The sequence below is a fragment of the Temnothorax nylanderi genome, unplaced genomic scaffold (genome assembly GCF_030848795.1).
Source record: "Temnothorax nylanderi isolate EJ_2023f unplaced genomic scaffold, tnyl_v1.0 TNYL_tig0138_pilon, whole genome shotgun sequence".
Classification (NCBI taxonomy): Eukaryota; Metazoa; Arthropoda; class Insecta; order Hymenoptera; family Formicidae; genus Temnothorax; species Temnothorax nylanderi.
The window spans coordinates 171,752-195,426 of NW_027249200.1; the positions used below are offsets into that span (position 1 = coordinate 171,752).

Here is a 23,675-nt window from a genome sequence, read left to right on the forward strand (position 1 = left end):
TATGAAAGTTATTGTATAGTAATAAAAGAAGAGAAAATACTATATTAACGTTAAGGGAAGGTTTATACGAATTTATAAGACTGTGCTGACCTTGATTTGAGGGGAAAGGGTGGAGGGGGAAGATTAGGTACAATATTGAGTATAAGTGGGTTTACGATTGTTGCAAATATGCTTCTCCATTACATTTGTCTTTCAAAAACTTTAAATAAAGATTTTTAATTGCAATATGATGTATTTTGCACTTTATTAGCGATTTCCCGGGGTCTCTCATATTAGGAGCACACTTTTTCGATTTTTTTGAAAGCTCATTTTTCACATTTTTCTAATTTTCAGCAAAATTAATATTTAAATTAAATTTTACATTTCAGCATCTTAAAGCTTATTAAATTCCCTTTAAAATGACCTACTATTTTTTTCAATTCTGCCCATAGACTTCCGGCAATCACACAAAATAGATATGGTATCTCATAATTACATTCATTACATATATGTAATTTACATCGACAAAATATTATTAATATATTATTTAATTAAGAATTAATATCTTCTGGCTGCTGGCATAATAATATATAAGTTCTTATAGTTCTATGAAACGAGACTCTTAAAGGCGATAAATGAGAAGGTATTTTGCTGGTTAAACCACAATTGGTCCCCCCGCATAAACTCGTTATCTCGGTCACCAGAAAGGATCACGACGCTGTTACCTTTTATTTTCGGCCGAGAATTAATGGCAACAGCGAGGGCAACAGTTTTCGTAGCATTGACGAAATCCGTTATATGAAAATCTTTTTTTATTGTTGCGTTCGGATTCAGCCTTCATGTTCTGTCATGCGAGAATACTGCTCAAGTAAAACGAAAAATTTTGAGTGTCCGAGTCTTCTTTTGGAATCTTATTATTACTTAATGCTATTTTAATTGCTGATTGATTGTTTTATAGATATTAGGTTTGCTCTCGTACGACGCTCGTCTCCTTTTACTTTTTTATTATTGTAATTATAAAATAATCTTCGATTTGCGATTATCTTTTGTGCATATTTTAATATTCCCATTTTACTGCACCACAAAGAAATATTTTTTCTAGAACTTCATCTAGAGTATGTGAAAGAAAGAAGATAAGAATAAGGACTGAGGTGGAATATTTTATTCAGAAATCGATTTGAGTTGAACAATTTCTTAAACCTTTATTCTTTCCCTCTTTTTTTCTCTCTTGGAATTCCCTTTGGACCTTGCGAGAATGGCGCAAAGAGTACCTCAAGAGGACGTGTGTGTGTGTGTGTGTGTGTGTGTGTGTGTGTGTGTGTAGAGGTGTATAGATATATAGGTATATGTATGTACATTGATATGTGTATTCAAGGGAAAGCAGATACCACAGGAAAATAAACGATGTATTCAAGCGATTCCTTAATGCGTGCTACAATTTACGCTGCGAAACTTAACGCTCTCTCGAAAGATAAGCCCGAATTAATTTTAACGCAAGAATCCTATTACTTAGGTTGATAGGAGCTTAACGTTTCTTGTTAATTGTATAACATCCACATTTACACTGATTAGTTGAGACGCATCGTCTCGCACTCGGCAAATAAAATTAAATATCTCTATTCTCATCCACAATAAATGTAGTCCATTACATTAGATTAGTTATGGTAATATGGTAAAAATGTTAAACGTTAAATAAAGTTATGAAATAAAAACATCGATATATATAACATATAATAAAAACATTTGAAAAATAACAATATTAATTGTTATATGCAAGTCTATGTTTATATTTCAAATTTTCAGTTTTATAATTCTTTGCTCTACTTCAACGAAAAATATCAGGTAATTAAATCAAAGTTATTTTTAATATGTCACAAGCGAATTAGTTAATATTAAAATTTAATTATAACAAATTTTTATCAAGGTAATAGACATGGTTGATATCTACGGGCGAGCACGTGAAGCGTGTTGATTTGTGTTGGATGGTAACTGGATGCAAATCTTTCTTCACGAGAACGTTATCGTTGCTGTCATCCAACGGCAGAAGAAGAAACTAATATTTCTTGATGCACAATGCCATATGTTATCATTGTACTCGCGGATAATTTGCCTCTTCTTTTCCAATCTGGAAATATTTTTCAGCATTGACAAGAAATAGCTTTGTTATGAAGCTTCATATAACTTAGTTTCTTATTCAAATTTCGCTTTGCCGAATGCTTTTACACAACTTTTGGTTTATGTTTTTAAGGGGTATAAAGTACACAGACCTTTAACTGTATCTCAACGGCATTATGTTATCATAATTTGTAAAAAGAATTTTGAAAGAGCTTTAACGTCGATGATAAAATGTACCATCAGTTGAAATGTCTATTGATTGTGTTTCTCTTCTCCAGGAAGTAGAACACATTCTCAAAGAAATTCAATACTTGACTGGAAGAGGACTCTGTTATTATAATTTATAAGAAATCCGATTAAATTTTAAGAAATTAATAAGATTTACTTTTAATTAAATATTGGGAAAGGGAAAATAAGAGGTTTTCACGCGTATCTAATAATTTTTTAAAAGATTCCGTTCTCTGAAACATTAATAAACTCGGGACGTTCGTAAATAAATTATGATCTAACAATTATTTATAATTAATTTCTTATAAATAATTATGTAATAATTATACTTACAGCATTTTTGCACGAAGAGGACGAAGAGAATTGAGCGTTTTTATTATAAATAAATTACAAATTTATGTTCAAAGCAAATAAATATCTGTACATCTTACAGTCAGTTAACAAAATTACTTTTAACATAATATATTGAAATATATTGAAATACATTCGTTTTAATGTAATGTATTAGAATATACATATAAAATAATCTTATGAGATAATTTATTTACATATAAAAGATCTTTAAGTTCCGTGCTGAAACATTTATATTGGATTTCACGTCTCATTTTACTTAATTTCGAGTAATATATATATATTTGAATAAATAATAAAATTGGAAATAAGCCACAAAAATATAATGACTCCTTTTCTTGATTTATGTGTATATATATATATTAACTATATATTTAATTAATTTTTTATAATAAATTTACGATTTTAATCTTTCAAATCAACAGGATTGATGAGCAACGGCTTTTCAATATCACATCGGTGTAGTCATTAACCTGGATCGACTGCATAATAATGATTAATCAATTGAATGTATAATTTGTCTGTAAACTAGCTGTGAATAGTGGGTTGAACTATAATTAACTAAGTTCAGCGAACCGAAATGAAGCGTAGGAGTATAATAATATATATAGGAGGTAAAAGCGGTCGCAGATAATCTATATATATATATATATATATATATGACGTATTTACTATATATATATATATATATATATAGTAAATACGTATATACTATATATATATATATATATATATAGTAAATACGTCAGTTAATTTTGTAAAAGTCAAATAGAAAAGCGATATAAAATTATTCTATTTTTGCCGTCATAAAAAGCTAATCGAGTTTGTAGTTTTAAATTATTAGGATAGGAATAATCGTCATAGTTAATTACTGACAAGTTTTTACTTAATTTTACTCCAATATTTCAAGATTTGGGTAGAATTCGGAGGAATGAAAGGTGGATTTCTATAGAAGACAAGGAGTGCGTGACATTTATTTCCATCTTGCTCGTACAAAACTGTCGAAACTATCGCATGTTACATCTTGAACGAAAGGTTATATATCCCTAAATAAATGATTATAAGAATAATAATTAAATAATGAACTCGTCGAATCGAGTCTCCGCTTAATTATCATTTTATTATTAACATTGCATTTAAATTATTCTCGTTTAGATAGTCCTTGGAAAGAATTTTCCGGCTGCCTCTTATCGATCTATATATTGCATTTCTCCTTTCCGTTTTTCACAATTAGTTTTACTCGAAAATTTATGTGATGTACGTATCTGTATACTATTTCGAAATGTACTCATATGTTAAAAGAATAAGTTAAAACTTCAAAGTATGATGAAGAGATTTCCAATTTTTAATATTCACAAGTAATGCAGTAAAGAAATGTAATTATTAAAATAAAATAAAATAAAATAAAAGCCATAGCTTCGTTTATGTAAAGCAAAATAATAGTTATGTTTCTTCGATTCGTATTAAATTTAAGTTGTGTGGCTTACTTGTCGTTCAATATCGTGAAGTGGAAATTAAAGTCAATTAGCGTCAATCCGTCATTTATTCATCGGACAATGTTCTCATCGTTAGGAACGCAAGATTATTCATATAGAGTTTTGCATTAGCATTTGCATTGTTCTTTCACGCTATACATAGCGACGCATCGCAGCAGGTATATCGCATAATTCTCGCTCTCGCTTAATCCTACAAGTTTCAACAGTCCCGTCCCGCTTTTCGTCGCGACAGTCGCATTTACACTCCGTATTAACGTGTTTATCTATACATAAGGATATCCTTAAACGCATTGTACAGTGTGTCGTAATCTTTTTTTATTCTACATTTTGAGCATACCGCGCGCGGCTGGCTTGTCTCCTCCGTCGATTATCATTATTATTATTTATTAATTTACTTATATGACATCTCCGTCTCGCGCACGTCACATACACAACGGCGGTAACATTACGTACCTATCTCATGTAAAACGGTTTGCGGATCGATCCGTCGATGGTCAATCCGTGTGGCAATGTATGCGAGCGCGTGTTTTTTTTCTTTTTTTTTCTCTAGTAACGCGTGTGCGTAACGCCGACGTTGACACATGGTCGATGACGATCTGGTCACGCTTTGCGTCATTTTCATCGCGTTTCAACTCATCTCGAAAAAAAGTTCCGGCACTTTCTGTTGGTCTTTTCTCGTTTTCCTATTTCTTCTCTCTCTCTCTCTCTCTCTCTCTCTCTCTCTCTCTCTCTCTTTTGGTTTTCTCACATCTGGTTCTCACGTATCGTTAGAGCGAAAGCGAACGGGGGCGCGGATTATTGGGAAGGGAAGGGACCACCCCCCCTCGGCTTTTATTCCTGAAGAATAAAATACGAGCAGCCGGTGCGTGAGGTCAAGCCGTACCTTTTATTTGAGAATCAGTGCAGAATTCGGGAGAGGAACGACGACAATCGACATTCCCGTAGCCTCTTACACTCGTGTCGTTACACCTTTTCCTTTCCTTCTTCCTCATTTTCTTTTTCTTTTCTTTTTCTTTTTCGTGTGTCTCTTTTGATTCGCACGCCACGTATTGCGTTTATAAATCACTCTTGGCACGCGTGTGTATACAATGGTGTCCTATGTACATGTGAGTATAATAATTATATATAAACGAGAGCATATCGCGGGGCGTGTATCGCATGGCCAGCAGCTTGACAAACGATTTTCGACAAATTATTGAAGATTATACATACTACATCCGACGGAAATCAAGGAGGAATCCAATGTGACACGTTTCATGGCGAGAAACCATATACGTATCAACGTATATATGTATTATATATATATGCATGCCGAAAACAACGCGCGAGCTCCACTTTCGCAGAAAGTAGGAACAGAGATGAATGTTTTGGGGACAGACTACCAGTTGCCCGTGTAACCTAGTTCAATTCCTTTGTATTTAGTTCATTAATGAATTAGTTAATATTACAATTTATTAACAGTTCGCACTATCCATTAGTTTAACGTTCAATGTCAATTTATATAGCATTTTCTTTCACCTTTAGCAGATTCTCCTGCTGTTCGTATGTTACAATATTGTTTCCGCTATTTATATATATGTATATATATATATATATGTATATATGGTATATATACATATGTATATATACATATATATATGTAATATGTATAATATGTATATATGTATAATGCATTATCTATGTATACGCCTATATTCATATGTATATATTTATATTCGTATGTTCAAAGTATATGTGTATGTATACATTACACACACGGCGCACGGCTATACACACTATCGATAATAATGCACCGCTCGAAACGAAGTCGCTTAAGTGCATAACGAGTGTACCCCGCGACCGCTCCGCGTCGTTTAAACATCGGAAGTAACGTTGCGAGGCCCCAAGCCCGTCTTTTCCGCTTGCCGTCCGTCGTCGTCGTCGCTCGGTGCTCGCGGCCGATGAGACGTACTTAATATTTTCTAAAAGCGACACCACGTCGAATATGGTCGTGACGAGATGCGTGTCATATATAAAAAAGTAAAAATAGATCGCGCGGGCGCGTCTCCCGCCTGCGTGATTTCGCCTGTAATTAGCGGGCGCGCCGCAATTAGCGGACCACAGTCACAGTTGATCGCTGTGTTCGCGCGATATGGTCGAGGAAAATCGCGTGTCCGTTCGGCTTCTTTGATCTCTCGATCGGGGGGGCCCGATCGTATTTCAAGCACGCGCATCGCCGCTTCATCTTCGCCGTCGAGTCGAAATTGGCCGCGAGCGGCCGGATTAAACGTCGATTGGCAATTCCCACACTAAGCCCTGTCATTTCCGGCTCGCCATCGTTCGTCGGGGAGGCGCGAGAACCGTTGCTACTAATCGGCCTCAATCAGCCGCAAATGAAGACACGTTAAGCTTCGCCGCGCAACACGAAACCGATAGCGGTATATCATACGCGGATCTTTTATCTAATATGTCGACCTTGCTTGTTCGCTCGAGATGCGAGACGCGTGAAGAATGCAGGCTACGGAAAAATTACTGGTAAAAGACGGCCGTGAAGATGCTTCGAATAAGAAGAAGATCTGATGCCAATCTCGTCTGACACGAGCAGATAATTTGGCACGGGATGGATCAACGGGAACTGACTCGTGTAATTCCGAGAATTGGATTATCTCAGCCGTAAAACGAAGCCAATTATCCGGCTCGTACATTATTCTGATATCTGTCCAAGTCGATCGTCTATTATGCTAACGTTGCACCACCTGTCTCTTTCGTTCGCAGATTTTGTTTTCAAAGCTTGTGAAATTATTTTGGAAGCCGGAAATAACATGTATTTTATATGTCGACGTGATTATTTTCGAAGTCATACGTATCAAGAATTATTACATTGTAAAGTAAAAAAAATATTTCATTACTTTTTGAGGAAAAAAAAGGAGAGTTTGATATAAAGTAGAAATTGAAGGCAAGGACAGATATCTGTACGTTTCTAAATTTTTTGTTTACTACATGCGCAGAGAGAAACGCATTATTTAAATTATCCTTGTCGCTGTACAATTGTTTCGTGTCGCTTTCGGCGAAGCCGATTCGTTGATGGCTTGGGCTCGCGTCGCCGCTTCCGCCGACGTCCTCAAGGGGTTTCGCATTCGGCAAATTACTAATAATCGATTCTTATCACAGAAGTTATTTACACGATTTTTTTTCATGTTTCAATACGCCCGCTCGCGTTTACGCAGCGGCGGGCGAAACGAGCTTCGTACCGACGAAAGGTGCGTACACTTATCCAATATACGTACCCTTCTTGTCGTCCGTGTTTTTTTAATCGCGGCGAAGTTAATCGAGAAATCTAGCCGTTCTATCGGAAAGAGAACCGCGCGCGCACGAAAAATCGGTGTAGCGTTTAATCTTTTCAATCCCCAGTCAGAATTAAGAACTCGGACAATACTAGGAGGAATGTCTGTTTCAGCGAATATGCATGTTTCATTGAATAAAAATGTAAAATGTATTCACAATTGTAGCCAGCAAACTATAATTTTATTCATTTTTCCTATTTTCTATTAATTGTCATATCTAGGAATTTTTATATATCTTTATACTTTTATATTTATGAAAAAAAAATGATGGTTGTATTCGCAAACTGCTACTCTACAATTCTCTCGTCTAATGTTTCTTTTACGCTGTCACCTTTAAATAGTGTTACAATGGGCGCCGTGTAACCTAGTTTTTGCTGAATCGGGAAATTATTCGAGACTGAGAAGATTAAACGTGCAGACGTAGTAAAGTTTTCCAAACGAATCGCGACAGGCTGAAGAGAATTTTGCGCGCAAAGATAACCGTGTCTCTCCCTGGTCTCAGCCGGCACGAGGGTTTCAACTTATTACGCAATATCGAGTAACCGACAAACTTACACGCGTAGCGCTACGCGCGCGTCGCCTCGCGCGAGATTGTTGTTTAGATTAAGGATTGTAACAGCAACGACTTGATCGAATTTCTATCTCATTTATTCCCGATCGAAGAAGGCCGATAAAGAAAGAACATTTTCCCGCGAGTCGAATTATCCCGGAACGACGGACGAAGGGATGCCGCGACCCCCCGTCGCGTCGCTGTAAAAATGTCGGCTTTTACCTTCGGCCCACTAATTAATTCGGATTAGCCTTACGGAATCGATACACCGTCGCCAAAAGCGTCGCTCGCGTTGCACGATTAAACGCGGACGCGTTATTGTAACAATTTGTCCCAACGGTTATATCCTTAAAGTCAACCGACGAATTCGGGATATGTCGTGATATCGCTTGAGCTCCCCGTCTGTCTGTGTTTTACCGCGGATTACATTACCACAATTCGAATATTAAAAACGCAAATCGAGATCGCTTAACTTACGGCTAAAATCGTGCGCGATCCCTCGCGATATCGCGCGCTCTCCACGCCCACGGTGGAGTGTTAGAAGTTAGCAATAATAGTAACAATAGTAGCAGCGGTAGGTAGGTAATAGTTAAGTGTAGCTTCTAGCGGTATAGTAGTAATAGTAGTAGTATAGTTAGTAACGACATTAGTAATTAATAATAGTAGTAGTAATGATAACCATAATAATAATATTCAGTAGCGCTAGTAGTTGTGTAGTGATAAATAGTAACGGTAATCATATTAATAGTAATAGTCCTGCGGTGTGTGTTGATAATAGCACTAACGATGATCGCCGCTTCCTTCGGCGTAAACAATAGTAATAATAACCACGGGACTTTTCACTAACCAAACGATTACCGTACATCGAGTTTCCTAGAGCTTAAATTCGCTTAACGTTTATACGGATTCGTTTTCCCGCTTCCTCCTCCCTCTCTTATTCTCCTTTCTTACAATATAGAACATATTTCCCGTTTTGCCGTGCTCGTAATAATTTTACCTCTTCGCGCTGCTTTAATGCTCCCGTTAATTACGTACGATGGTTCGATCGCAGAGCGAGATTCCTCTGCGCGTGATGCGTTTTAGTTCCTTAAATGTACAAACACCATGTAAAATTTTTCTTACGCTGTATACTCGCTAGATTCGTTTTAATGAGCATTTTTTTGAATTAACAATGCACTACTCTCCCGCCGCCTCTGCCCTCGTTATCGTTATATATAAAAAAATCTCCGGTGAGACGGCAACGGAAGATACACGTATACGTCTACGTGGGAGGATACGTGCCCGTATCTTCGTCGCGCATTCAGCGTCGCTTAGACGCGCGCACGTCCGATCCCGGAATTTGATTTGTTTAACGCGAATGATCGTATCCGGGATCGACACGGTGATATATCGGGAATCGAACGAACGGCGCTCAACGGGTGAAGAAACGCGTTCAGGCGATACGGGCGATGCGTGTGTATCTTCCTTTCCCTGATATCACTATTGTATCAAATGTCGTTTTTCTCGCGAGTGTGCCATTCGAGACCGCAGATTGTGCCTCGTCCCCAAGCTCCGATCTCTACGCGACGGTTTCGCTCCGGCGCGGCGGCCGATTTCACGACGGCGTCGCGACGCGCCCTCGGACTTTCTCTCTTCGTCTTCCCGTCTCCTCGTGTCTTTTATTCGACTGGCCGACGCCGTTACACTCGTATATACTTATCGATTACGTGGCGCGCGCGTGAGATGAGAAAATTATGCTAGATCGGAGGTCGCCCTGGGTGAATCTTCCGTCGATCGACCGCGCCGCCTCGAAATCGTCGGTGACCCCCGTACGATGTCGATCGTTCCAGCGACTCTGCAAGGCCCGTTTACACCGCAGATTTTTTTTTTAAGGATGTCGCATCGAGAATTGATAAGGTAGAAAAATTTGCAGAAAATTTGAGGAAGAGATTGCTCGAAAGAATGAAACCGCTTGGTTTAACAAAGCTCGTTCAAATGGATACCAAGCCGACTGAGTAAATTACTATAATTAAATTACTAATTATTTATTGAATCAGCGATTACGAATTATAGTGATTCAACGATTCAGTGATCACGAATGCAACTCGAATTATTATAAATGTTACAGTCCGCGTTTCTCGGTTACATTGTGTCCAAGCGCTGCCTACACTTCTGCATTGTGTTACATTTTTTAGCAATATTTTAATTAGATGCTATAAACATCGCGAATACGTATTGAGTATCGCAACGATTTGATATATATTCTAGTTGAGACTCTTATTTATTTATTATGCCTATAGCAAGTAGTTGTGATTTTAGAATAACGTTTCGCAACGATTACCCTAACAACTTTCCTAGCAGCATCGCGTCGTAAAATCGGCATGGTGTAAACGGCCCTTCAAGTCTCTCCTCCCTGCGTGCTCACAAAATACTCTACTCGCGATTCGTTGTGCTCGAAATTGTTCCTCGCGTCGCGCGATTGTTCCTCATCCCGTTTACCGTCGCGTGCGTCCCGAGGATCACACACAATTGTATCACAATTCCTTCTCGTCCGTGTGCGTTTTTTTTTTCGTGCTCTCCGCTGAGCGCCGTAGACTCTACTTACGTTCCCCGCGAAATGATTGTCGGCAATGATCGATAATCACCTGAATCACCCTCCTCGGGAAAAACGAATTCGCAATGATTTTCGGTTTGATTTGATTTGCTCGGTGGACTCTTCCCGCGCCGGTGGATCGCCGCGGTGGTTCGGTGGGCGATTTACGATCATCCACATGAGATTCTGGAACGATCGACGATCCCGATCGGTATCGCGATCGACTATCGTCGACGATCCAATTTGCGTATCTGGCTTTGATGAATACACCGTCGCTGCCTCACATCTAAGCAGTTCATCAGTGGACGTTGCGTGTACGTGTAATGTGTTTCCGGGTGTGTATGTGTGTGCGTGCGTGCGTGCGTGCGTGCGTGCTATGACACTGTTTAGCCGATGACACTGTTCACTCCTGTGTACCAAACAGATCGCTTGTATAGGATGTACTTAAGTCCCCACGCCACGCGAACGTTTACTCGTTTATGTTTACATATTTATCTGAGTATTTAGTCGGAACACCTTCGACACGTTATTCATCACTTTTTGTGTATCATCTTTTGCGTCGTATGAACGATTACACTCTGTCATTCCGTACAGCTTCGTTAAATGAGGCAGGAGGGAGAGGGGGGCTAGGAACGGGGATGTATGCCAAGACCTTCGACGACTGCGATTTAACGTTACGCTTTGCCACAAGTATCTTGCTAAATACGCGAATTTTTATGTATGCGTGTTGTACTGCGTTAACTCTACGATATTATCAACTACATAGCGTAATATTAAAGAAGAAAAATGATATTTTTTGGGAAAACAAAAATTAGTTGTTCATTTAACAGTTGTTTAATTAATTGCTCATTATTACAAGACTTTTCTGAATTAATATTAACCATTCATTTGCTCATTACGGCAGTTAAAAAGTCTTGTAATATTTATTTATTTTACGTCTACATATCACGGAACTGATTTTCTTCCGAGATTAGTGCCATTAAACTGTGCAACAGGACATAAGCCTTCTGCAGATAACTACCATGATGATAAAATACGAACGTAATTTGAAGTGTCTCTTAAATGATATGAGATCGTCAAAACGTGCTCGTGTATATCGCCGATAGAATATACAACGTAGAAAATTAACTGCAATAATCCGGTTGAAACTCGTTTGTATAAATGAAATCCCGGTACATACAATCCTCATGTGACGTACGCAATAACGAGCGGATCCGCGAATCGGTTCAGCAATTAGTCGCGCGTGATTAAAAAGCACCGACTCGCCCGACGATGAGTTTACGTTAATAAGGCCTTCGGAGGATTCCCAGCACCCGCCTCAAGGATTAATTATTTGATGAGCTCGCTCGAGGTTACAAGTTTACTTTTATACCGCCAGCGAGACAGCGACGATCGCGGATAATCGACCACGGCATTACAAATATCACATGCTCTGACATGCGATCAATAATGAATTGAAACTTATTTCTTCTTCCGTTTATTATTTTTCTTTTGAAATGAAATAATTTCTCGATAAAAAAGAAAGAAACAGCGCACAGGTATAAAATTTATTAATTATTGCGAAAATTTTTGTTCCATATAAAATTATATTACGTGACTATGGGATCTTTAAGCCATCGAAGAGTCAGATTCAGACCTTTGATTTTATTTCCTCACCGACGAGCCGTAGAAAATCCGTTTTGGCAAAATGCGGAGTGGAAGTGTAACGACCTGTTAGAAAAGCGTGACACAATTTGGGAAGCTCGGCCACTTTAAGCCACAGTCGTCGAGAGGTTTTGACAAGCGCGAAGTCGAGCAACGAGACTATGCGATCCACCGAGATATAAATCGTCGTCGCGGTATGCATGGCCCCCATAAATGTGTGTTACGTCGATCGCCCTCGCAGCGCTCGATCACGATCCACGACGGATTCACCGAGGTCCTCGAGGACTCGAGTTTACGCGTGACTCTGTACGGAAAGCAGGGGTGGTCCAACTTGGCAGTTTTTTTTATTCTTGTTTCCTTTTCTCTTTTTTTTTTAATTTTCTTTCCGCGGTTTGCTCGCCCTCGTCGCGTTCGCCTCTCTGGTCTCCGCGTGTGCGCGCGTGTTCGCCTCGCCGGTTTTACGCTGCGTGCTCGTGCGGCACCGTACGATCCGGACGAATGAGCGGCCGATCGATCGATCGACCCTCTTCCGCCGATCGGCTGAATAAGCGACGCGTCGACCGCTCTCTTGTGCGCTTGTATATCTCTCGCGTGTACACACACACACACACACACACACACACACACACACACACACACACACACACACACACACACACACACACACACACACACACACACACACACACACACACACACACATACACGTACACACGCGCACGCACACACGCACGCATACATACACCCGCGTGCACACAACACACAAACACACGCGCACCCCGTGTGTGATACGCGGTGTGAAAATATCCGGCAGGTTTTGCGGAAGCGCGGGGGAGAAGGGGGAGGAGGGAAAAATCGCTTGTGATTTCGCGCACGTCAGCTTTCGAGCGCATGATAATAGGAGAGTTTTGCAACGTGGGGGGGGGGGGGGGGGGGAGTAAAACGTGAAAAAATATATCGAGAGTGTGGAGGGTCGATCGCGCGATCGTTCGATCGGCGCAAGTTTCGTTCGCGCCTTGTCGCGGGCTCGCCCTTTAGGAGAGACGCTAAATCGCGGATCCGCGGATTGTGCATCGAAGGGAAGAGGAGAAATTCTCGTCGACACGAAACAAACGGTGGCTCTCGCCAATTGGTCGCGGGTACCGCGCGCGCGTTCACCCTGTCGATCGTCCAGGCCGCACTTTACTTTCCTACCGTTTTGAAAAGGTTGAACACCCCTGACTCGAGTTTCTATTTGGCAGTTTATTTATTTTTTTTCCCTTAAGTCCGTCTCGGCTCCCTACGAGAGACCCTCAACAGAACGCAGCGTTAATTAATTACGACTCGGTCGTAACGCGCGTGCGTGCGTGCGTGCGTGCATGCGCGCGCGCGCAAAGCGACTAACAGTAATTATCGTTAATTATTATTCTCATTATTATAAGAAATATTATCGTTATTGTTACTATTATCGAAAGGCCGCAACAACGCTCTTCCGAGGACTGCGCGATCTCCTTTGTCTCGTGACACCGTCGACACCTGTCGCGCGTCCCTTCCTCGCGAGGTCCCATCGGTTGTCGCACGAGATCGACCCCCGATCGCCGAAACGACAGTCGGCAGCGATCGCCGGTCGATATCACGATCGACGGAAGCCCGCGAAATTAACGCAATTAGATCCGCTCGACAGCGCGTGCTTGTCTCTCTTTCCCTTTCGCCTGCACCTACCTTCGTTTTACGATCTAGAGGTAGATCCTCTAAATCTCCGTCCAGCTCGCGTCGCGCGTCGACTACCTACCGATTCTGCACTAGAAACGTTAATTAAGTCACTTAAACGAAATAACGCAGCCGTAACGGAGCGTGACGTCGGCGATCGGATCCTTGTTCCCATTCCTCTCGTGTTTCTCTCTTCTTAAATCCAGAAACGTTTTTCCCAGGCGTGTCCTCCTCTCCGCTAAAGAGCTATACGAGACGACGCCCGCCGTTGCCCGCCGCTGCCGGAAGCTGATCTTCCTCCCCGTGGCTTTTCCTATATGAACGTCGTCGGTGGTCTCACTCTAGCTTTTGCCTCCCTTCTGCGTCTGAACGAAAGCACGTCGCGAAAAGGAACTGGGCGCACACGAACCGGGCGGTGATTCCCAGCTGTGAGGAATCCGAGAACGCGAGAAACGCGTTCCCTTGTTCCCTCGGGAGGGGCGAGTCGCGCAGAAGGGCGCGAAAGGGGCTAACGAGTCCGTCTCTCTTTTTGTTTTCTTCCGCGCTTTCCCCGCTTTCATTTCGACGTGCTCCGTAGCCACCTCCTCGAATCGTGCCGGACGTCGTTTCCTGCGAAGGGGAGAGAAGAAAGCGCGAGTATAACTGACGATATGTCTGACTATTGACTTCTGAGGAATTGACATTGGGGTGGGGGAATTCCGAGATGTACCGGACTGATCGATTTTGGTGAGCTTACTTTGCCATTAAGCCCAGCCGGGCTGGCTTTTAGTTCCAGCAATTCTAAAGCTCCGCGAGTATATAACTTTCATTGAGAGATCTCTCTCTCTCTCTCTCTCTAATATATTCCGATAACTTAAAAATCTTCAACCGACGAACGCCGTGCAGTTATAAGCTCGAGGAAATTAAGAGAAATATTGAAGAGTAATCAGGCCGAAAAATTTCTGGATCAGCGCAAAAGCAAGAGAAAATACAGAAATTAATTTAACTTATATTTTGTTCGCAGCATTTTTATATTAAAAAAAAATTCGAGAGAGCCGATGAGCAAAAACTCATTAACATTTCTAGACTATAATTATGTAATTAAAACAATGAATATTTCTGTACGTGAGCAGTTATTTCATGAATATTAAAACTCTCGTAATTTAATAGATAGTTATATAAGCGAGTAATTAATATTCTTTGTATACTAATCACATTTAGCTCGGTGCTATCGTACCATTTAAAGCCAATTTTCGTTAATCAAGCAACGAGTGTTCCAATACTTGAAATCATGTAATCGAATGGTTGTATATTCGGGTTAATGCATAAATAATTGCGCTCCGGAGGTACGTACGAACCGGCAATTAGCGCGACGAAATTGCGAGACAGAGACATTCGCGTTGGCGCGATTGGATATTTTCAGCGCGTGCGACGGCCAATGAGCCGAGCTTGTTACACCGGTGCTTGTTAACATTTCCACGCAGTATTAACTGCGTTATGGTCATCTGACCCACGTCATTCGCACGTAATGATCGCGGCCTATTCGGTCCGTGTGGTGCGAAATTTACATGCCGATTTCGGTTTCTCGACCGAATAACTAACAGTGCGCGAATTAAGCGAAATCTCGACAAGTAAGCTATCGAGCACGGTAATTTCGGGACAAGACGACACAAGAACAAGCGCAATTATGAGGGTAATTATATGTGATAAAATATATAACTTATATTCTTACCGAATATTCCAGGAGGCGCTATCCCTGGCATGTTTTGTGTATTTTTTTCGGTTCGACCGGGCAGTCTATTACTGGACGATTATGTGTGGCGCGCGACACAGTATCACCACCGTAGCCAAAACCGTGAATAACGTGAAGACGAACAGGCAAACCCTTGATTTCACAACAGAGAAATTAGAACATTAGTCCCATAAGTCTTAAATGCTTTAATAACAGATCAGACTAAAGAGATAAAATAATAAAATCTATTCTATTGTGCGTGTATGAAGAACGATAAATTCAAAATTGGAAATAAAAAATATTAAAGCATATATATATATATATATATATATATATATATATATAATATACATATAATCGAAATTGAATGTGTTAATTCCAGTCGATATTATTTAAAAAATAAATAATTTCCTTATAATTCGGATTATTGAGGAAATAAGTTTTCGTTAATTAAACTCATGTGATAATTGAAGTCCAAATAAATGAAATTATTAAATAAAGGAATTTTGAGCAGCTGAAACGAATAAGTTCAGCTACTCATCACGTAATGGATTTGCCCGGCGAATCGAACCGGCGTATAAATGACGGACGAGTTTTTCTCGCGCGAGGATCTGAACCTCGGGCTCCGCTGTAAAAGCTATCTCTTTGTCCGTGATTTTTCGCGAGAGAGACGCCGGGCGCTGCGGCGCGCGCACGACTGTAACCACATGAAAGATTTAAAACATCCAACCTGTCGACCACCATGGCGGCGAATTTCCAGTCGCTAATGACTTCGTCATCCTCATCCGCCTTTTTCATGCGGTTCGTAATGAACTGCAATTCCTTGAGGATTGTGTGAAGTTCCCTCTGCATGCCGCTGAGAGGCAACGACGCCGAAGTCTCCTCGACCGTCGCCGGCCTGCTCGACAGCGGCGTCCCGTACGCCGACCTGCTGTAAAAGATCATGTAAATTATTACTCTCGAAAGTGTCACAACGTTCTCTCTTAAGACCCAGCAAGTCGTCAACAGGCGTTTTGCATGGATCCTTGGAGAGCTCGTGAAATTCCGGCTTTTCAAAACGTCAAGAGTTGTTGTAATTATTGAAACAGTCCATCTCTTGATACATAAGATAATGCAAAGTCAAATCCGATAAACGCTAAAGTCTTATGTTCGATGCGAGACAAAATTGCTATAGCAATTTACACTTTGCATTACTTACGTATTTTTCTCTTCAACGATTAATTGCAAACTACATATAATTATACTTTTGAAGATTTTCATTTTTGCGTTATATTTTATATAGTCAATTGATTCAGTGGTCATTGAAGATTAGAGTCTGGAATAAATGATTTTCTTCCTTGTGTGAGGTAATATACTTGCAGGATACAAGACACTTTGTAATCAAAAATCCAGTGAACGTGTCTCAATGTTTTTTTTTTAACAATATAGGTAAAGAATTTGAAAATATATTAAAATTATCGCGCTCTGCATTCGAATTGGACCACTATGTCACAGAACTCGATTATCGGTTTTCCGTGATATAGAGAAGAGCGAAGAAGAGACGAAGGAGAAAACGGATTGCTCGGTGAAAATCATGCGGCAAACCAGAAGTGATTATTGAAGGGTCGCGCGAAAAAAAAATGTTAGGATGGAATATTTTGTTAACGATTCGACCCGGGGGGGGGGGGGGGGGGTGGAGGAGGAGAAGGAAAAGAGAAGGCCGCAAAGATCTCGTGGGAAAACACGAAAATCCGGGGTACGGTAGATTGAGTCGGCGTTTATTCGCGAAAATCTCGATATTCGATTCCGGGCGGCACAACCGTCGCGGCCGTTTTAAGCGACGGCCGACGGATTTCGGACGAGCGGATCTCTCTCGTCCGCTCGCAGTTATTGCAGAGCAAACATGACGTGTACCGTCCCGTAATCATTCTGTGTGCGCAGCCCCCGTGTCTTCGATTTTCCCCCGGTAGAGCTGCAAAATAGCGTCGAGCGTCGGCCGGACACGCGAGTTGAATTACGTGCAGCATAGGGTGTATTTACTCGGAAACACGTGTCCGCACGCCTCGTTCATTCTCGACGCGCTCGTTGCCCGTCCGCGTTCGATCGCTCGCAATGGATTATTATGTGCGCTCACGCCAGATTCTCTCTCTCTCTCTCTCTCTCTCTCTCTCTCTCTCTCTCTCTCTCTCTCTCTCTCTCTCTCTCTCTCTCTCTCTCTCTCTCTCTCTCTCTCTCTCTCTCTCTCTCATTGCTTTTTCGCGCAATGGGATTAAAATGTGACGCGGTTTTGTTGCCTGCGAACAACATTCGCCCGTCAAACAACAGCTCTATTGTCAGCAGTGCAGTGGGGAAAAAAGAGCGCAGCTAACCGGGGAAAATGGATGGTCAAGTCATCGCGGGATTTTCGCCAAACGCAACGACCTGAAAAGATCCGAATGGACGAGGAACTACTGGTGGTGTACCTTATATAGCCCGAGGCAGGATTGGCTGCGCTGTTCCCATGGCGAAAATCATCGTCGATGTCTAAAACGTTCGCTAGTAAACTCTTACTGCTCCTCTCCTGCAGCTCCAGCTCCTTCATCCGATTACTCATGAGGATGGTCTTCTTTGTGATCTTCTTGCCCGGCCGACTCATGCGCAACACACACGGCAGCCATTGTAGAAACACTAGTTTCACCTGCGTGAACATCGAATTATTGTCTCGTTAAACTTTGTAACTACATCACGTATCGTATCGCCGCGCTCTCTAGCAAAAATTCCTCTCAACTTTATTTCCTCGAATCTCGCTGCGAGAACAAAAACCCGTTCAGAAAATTGGAGAGTATAGAATTTTTAAATAATGTCCGCGCACCATATTCAAAGTTTGATACTTTCAAAAGATTTACATGTAGGACACTTTGCGATAAGCGTCACTCTGAGGGATGGCGAGTATTCTTTATTTTGAAAATTGCTGAAGTGAAAGTTACGAGGAATTCCCAAAAGTCACGATTATCTTTTAGTTATACTATACTTGAGTTTAGAATAATTTGGCTTTTAGAACAATTTGTGACACAATGGCGTCTTCGATAATCATACCTACATATCTTTTTGTTCTTTTAAAAACAAAAAAAATACAAATTCATAAAAAAAATATTTACTCGTGAACTTAAACTCGATAGCCGAATTGCACTTTTCTTTAGTGAAATAAAACAAATCAAATTCGAAATTCTATCCAATGTATATTATATTGACACACTGTGTAAATATGCACTATGGATGTTTTGTGTACGCAGTGTACTTGTTTAAATCCGGAGTATTCAAACAATTCCCATGTGTTGACTTGCGTAAAAAAAAAACTTGCACTAACTAACTGGCAGTGGTCGGAAGTAAGTACCAACAGCTCGAAGGCATTTTAAACTTTCAAGAAAGCTCTGTTTTCAATGGTAGTTATAGCCACACCGCGAAGTTTACCGTACAAGACGTATCGCTAACCATTACGCGAAGTATTCTTTGCGTGCAGAGGTTTAAATTATTTCGCATTGTTTCGAATTCACGAAGTTCAGTCGCTTTTAATTTTCGCAACAATTTCCACCTTCTTTAAATAAATTAGAAATATTAAGATGTAATTTGGTGCTATTTCATTATTATAATTATCTGAATATTTCGATGAAAATAATAACGTTTTCCAAGAAATAAATCTAATATGCTTATACTACCGCGTTTTATTATCGCGATTATAAAATTATATTGTGTAATTTCGAAATTGCTGCTTGTTCAATTATAGAGCGTAATAGAAGGCAATTAAATTTGTAACAATTTCGGTATAATGTCACTGCAACAATGACGAAAGCAAATGCAATCTCGGCTAATCCGTTTAGTTAAGCAGCTTATTTCGCAATATATCTAAAATGATTAACCTTTATTCGACTGAAATATTTTATTCTACAATCGGCTAAGCTATACTTCCAGCAAATTAAAAGGATCCGACTCTATGTAGGTTCAATCAATTTTCTTTCGAATTGGTATACGATACATAATCCGTTCTACAAAGACTGCGCGAACGATAAACATTTCAGCGGATAGAAAACGCACAAAGTTACAAAGGAAGGTAATAACTGCGCGATTTTAATGATTACATTTATCAACGTTTATTAGCGTATATTTATTAGCGTTAATTCAGTCACTAGTGTTATTTGTGTCATTCGAAATTACTTTGGTGACAAATTACCGTTGTTTACTACACAACATTTGCGTCATTAATAATACACGCTACATTTATCACATTTATATTATTCGATGCTGTTATTTATCATTAATTAGAGCTAAAACTGTCCGATATAGTTAATTGAATAGTATTTTCTTACCCAATTTGGCATCACGTATCTGTCGGGCGATCTGTGATGATAGTTGAGCACCAGAACGGTCAGCACGACGCTGCTCGCCACCATGAACATGATGCAATTGAAGTATGATCCTGAATCGAGGTATTCCCGAAAATCCCCCGGAGAAAGAATACAAAAAGAAGGCGATTAGTCACGGAAATGGCGGGTCGATCGAACGCTGTTAGCAGCTTTCTCGTCGAGAATGAAAGATTATTCTTCTGGATTCTCTTAGCTCAGATCGCGATCGTCTCCGCTTGAGAACCTTCTTACTCGATATCCCCCCATTTTTGCTCTCGACATACATATTCAATATAATCTTTCATTCGCCTGTACGAGTGCTCGCGCGTTTCCGGTGCGCGCGGGGAGGCTCAAAAGTTCAGACATTCGGGAGAATATCCGTGTCTGAAATGTTTTAAAGCGAGGCGCACTTTAACCATGCATTCCAAAGGATAATGCAATTTTTCAAATGCAATTTTCACATTTACTGATATTATATTTATCGAACTGGAGTGTGCTTTCAATTCGCTCGAGCCACTTGGCATTTTACATCAGTTATGCCTCTTTCCATATTTTCTCTATAATTCTCGTATTGTGCATTAGCCCTTTTTATTTTCATCTCCTGTTGGAGAGGCGCTTCCGCTGGAATGCCCTCGCCGATTTCTCTGTACTAGTGAACATATGTATATACATGTAGCACAGTAACACGGAGCATTCTCCAGACGCGGCCGAATATTCGAGCCTCTCCATGCGGGTGAAGACATACACGCCACGATGACACACTCGCAGTCACAACACACGGCGGTTCAGTGCCATCCGAATGGATCCTGTCACGGAATCAACTCTTGCGACTCACACTCGAGGCGAAAGTTGAGAAAGAAACAATAGACAAGCGTAACAAGCGTATTATTATTCGGTAATATAATAATTAGGACAGACAACACATAGCTAAGGATAAAAGCACATATACATGAGTAAGAATAGCATACACCACGTATCCAGCAACAAAAATATCTATAAGGGTACGACGAAGACGTCTACGAGATGTTCTTCAGACGTCCCTTACGCGTTTTTCGCACTTCTGTGTTGTTTGAGCAGGCAATAGAAAAATGTCTCGAGGGATTTGTCGCAGAGATATACCCGAAGGACGTTCTAATTTTTTAAAACGTTCTTTAGGTACCTCTCAGCTTGCTCTCGGGCTTTCGTAAGACTTATATTTAAGCAGTTTCACTCATCTAACGGGGGAGGGCTAACATTTCCAGAATTTCTACAGGATACATCGATACGCGTAACCCAGTTCACCTGCTGAAGTTACGCTGAGGTCGGCAATTCACATTTCGCCAGAACAGTGAAGGTAACTTACGTACGTTCAGTTTCTGATGTTAGATAAGCGAAAATAAGAAAATTGAGAATAGAAATGTACTTACTTGCGCGCGGAATGCGTGTACGAAAAGGAGGAGGCAATGGTGTGTTGCGTAGAGAAATGTTGCGACGGAGAGAAAACGCTTACACTATCATGCAGCTATAGAAAAAATGCAGTTTTATCGAAAATGCACACAAAAGCCTTCTATAACCCTCTACGGTTTGTCATCGACACGCGAATCTAATAATACTTAAACGTATAGGAGTACACAGGGATGCATATCGTGAGAACGTTTAAGCTGCGGTTAAAACTACTATACGCACTACGATCGGATTGGGATGTAATTTATCTCTCGACTTTTATTATCGACGCGGCTACCTTGTCATCATGATTAACTCATTCCTTCACATTTTTTAAGAAAGTTGTCTTGGAGCGTTTGGGAGTCTACTGTAATCGATGTTTATTTCGATCACAAGTGGTATCATATGTGCATCGGATGACGCCAGTTAATGTATACTTATTTTTGTATTATTCTTATATTATAAATATAGGTCACCCCATTGGGAGAAGTTTATCTTCTCTCTCCTATGACGAAAATAATCAGCCTTATCAACGCACATTTAAGCTGTTAAATCGATCTTAAAATCTACTTAATGTTTCGTTAACGTCTCGTTAAACGCAAGAAACTTAAAATATTCCGGGCGCCACGCTGTGAAATATTCTAATATCCCACCTTCCCTCGAATCATCTTTTTTTTTTACAAGAAAATAACCCAGCATCTTATAGAGCGGAGTAACGTTATATCGCACGGACGCGAAACGTTTCTCGCAAATTAAAGATTTTCGAGAGCGATATATTTTCATTCGCCTCGTCCTGGTTGCGTACGGATGCAGTTGAATATTTATCCCCCTTTCCTGCGACTGCAAAGATTCGCTCGTAACTCTAAATACGGGCCTCCTAACTTTTCTCTTAAATTATTGGGTCACCGTAGCCTGGCGAGTGCATCTGAAATACTGCATTAAAGCAGGGACTCGCAAATGACTCCCGAATCGAGAGACGCGCGCGAAAATAAAAAGAAGGAACGGGAGAGCTTCAAGTGGCGGCGAATAAAATGCTAAAAGGGTTGCCTTTTTAACTTCTCGTGTTTAACTTATCTCAGCGGCTATGTTTAACGGCTCCATAAAGCCCGGCACGAGCGCCTTCACGGCTGTGATTAATCGCCGTGTACGAAAACGGCTATCTCCTCTCCCGTGCCTTTATTAATGGATCCTTAAGACTCGCCTGCCATTACGTACCAGGTGTATATTTATGACGTTTCGAGTTACTTAATCCTTCTATTGATCGTTCGCTGGAAATGCGATTTATCAATGAAAGTAAAATCGCTTGATTGATTCACTGCAACGGAAGCTGGATGAGATGTAGGGAATTACGATTAGAGGCAAAAATATGAAGTATCTTTATCTAACAGTGATGTGTTATCTTCATTAATTTAAAGCCAAGATAAATCATTATCTAGAATTCAGTATGAAACTTTAGGATATCTTCTGTTTGATGCGTCCTAACTAGTTTCATTATATTTGGTCTACAATTTAGGGGAATCTCTCTCTCTCTCTCCCTCTCTCTCTCTCTCTCTCTCTGTTCCTCATTGATGATTGCTTGTATATATTTATTAATAGAAACGTTCTTTGTTTTCAAAGAACTTTTCCATCAATAAGTAAACAGATTTGTTTTTCACGGATATTAGATCGTACAATGTATTCTCCTGAATTTTACATGACATGGCGGTTTTCACGTTAATGCAGCATGAAGAGAACATTACATTTCGGGAAAAACTGCTGGTACGTGCAACGTCATAGATAGCGATATTTATTTCAAATATTTGTTTCATACGCACGTGGGCAAACATGAGATAGCGGACAAAAATTACGCGCAATGCGAACCGTGAAACGCATCTCCTTTCTGGCTTTATTAACAGGTTCATCCAGTTGTTCGATTCGGCTGTGGCAGGTCCGAAAAATCTTTGTAAAATATAATCAGCTTCGTATACGCTTTATTTTAGCTGTCATATGCCCCAATTTAATTATATCCGATGAAATAGCCAACGTCGTCGAATTTCCAACTGACAGATAGATCGTAATTTAAATTATTCCAGCGAATTAATTAGTTATTACGTGCGTTGCAATGTTGGACCGGTTAATGTGATGGTTAATGCAGAATTTACGAATCATTGTAATGAACGTCAATATTTCGCCGCTCTACGAAATAATTTGGTGAGAAAACAAACAATAATAGCGCGCGAATAATGAGTTGAAGAATC

The 23,675-nt window shown here is 40.4% G+C and overlaps 1 protein-coding gene across 3 annotated transcripts in view; it reads right to left on the reverse strand.

The window, feature by feature from the left end:
• Positions 1–3,616: 3,616 nt before the first annotated feature.
• The window catches only part of Nachralpha6 (nicotinic acetylcholine receptor alpha6), a 226,232-nt gene continuing 206,173 nt past the window's right edge, over positions 3,617–23,675 (reverse strand). For all 3 annotated transcript variants that reach the window (XM_071714289.1, XM_071714290.1, XM_071714288.1), the window contains 5 exons: positions 19,981–20,090; positions 18,100–18,314; positions 16,389–16,589; positions 15,659–15,811; positions 3,617–14,556 (listed from right to left, as the gene is read on the reverse strand). In XM_071714289.1, coding sequence (XP_071570390.1) covers positions 15,727–15,811; positions 16,389–16,589; positions 18,100–18,314; positions 19,981–20,090 — 611 coding nt within the window. In that variant the 3' untranslated portion in view covers positions 3,617–14,556; positions 15,659–15,726. The remainder of the gene's footprint in view (positions 14,557–15,658; positions 15,812–16,388; positions 16,590–18,099; positions 18,315–19,980; positions 20,091–23,675) is intronic.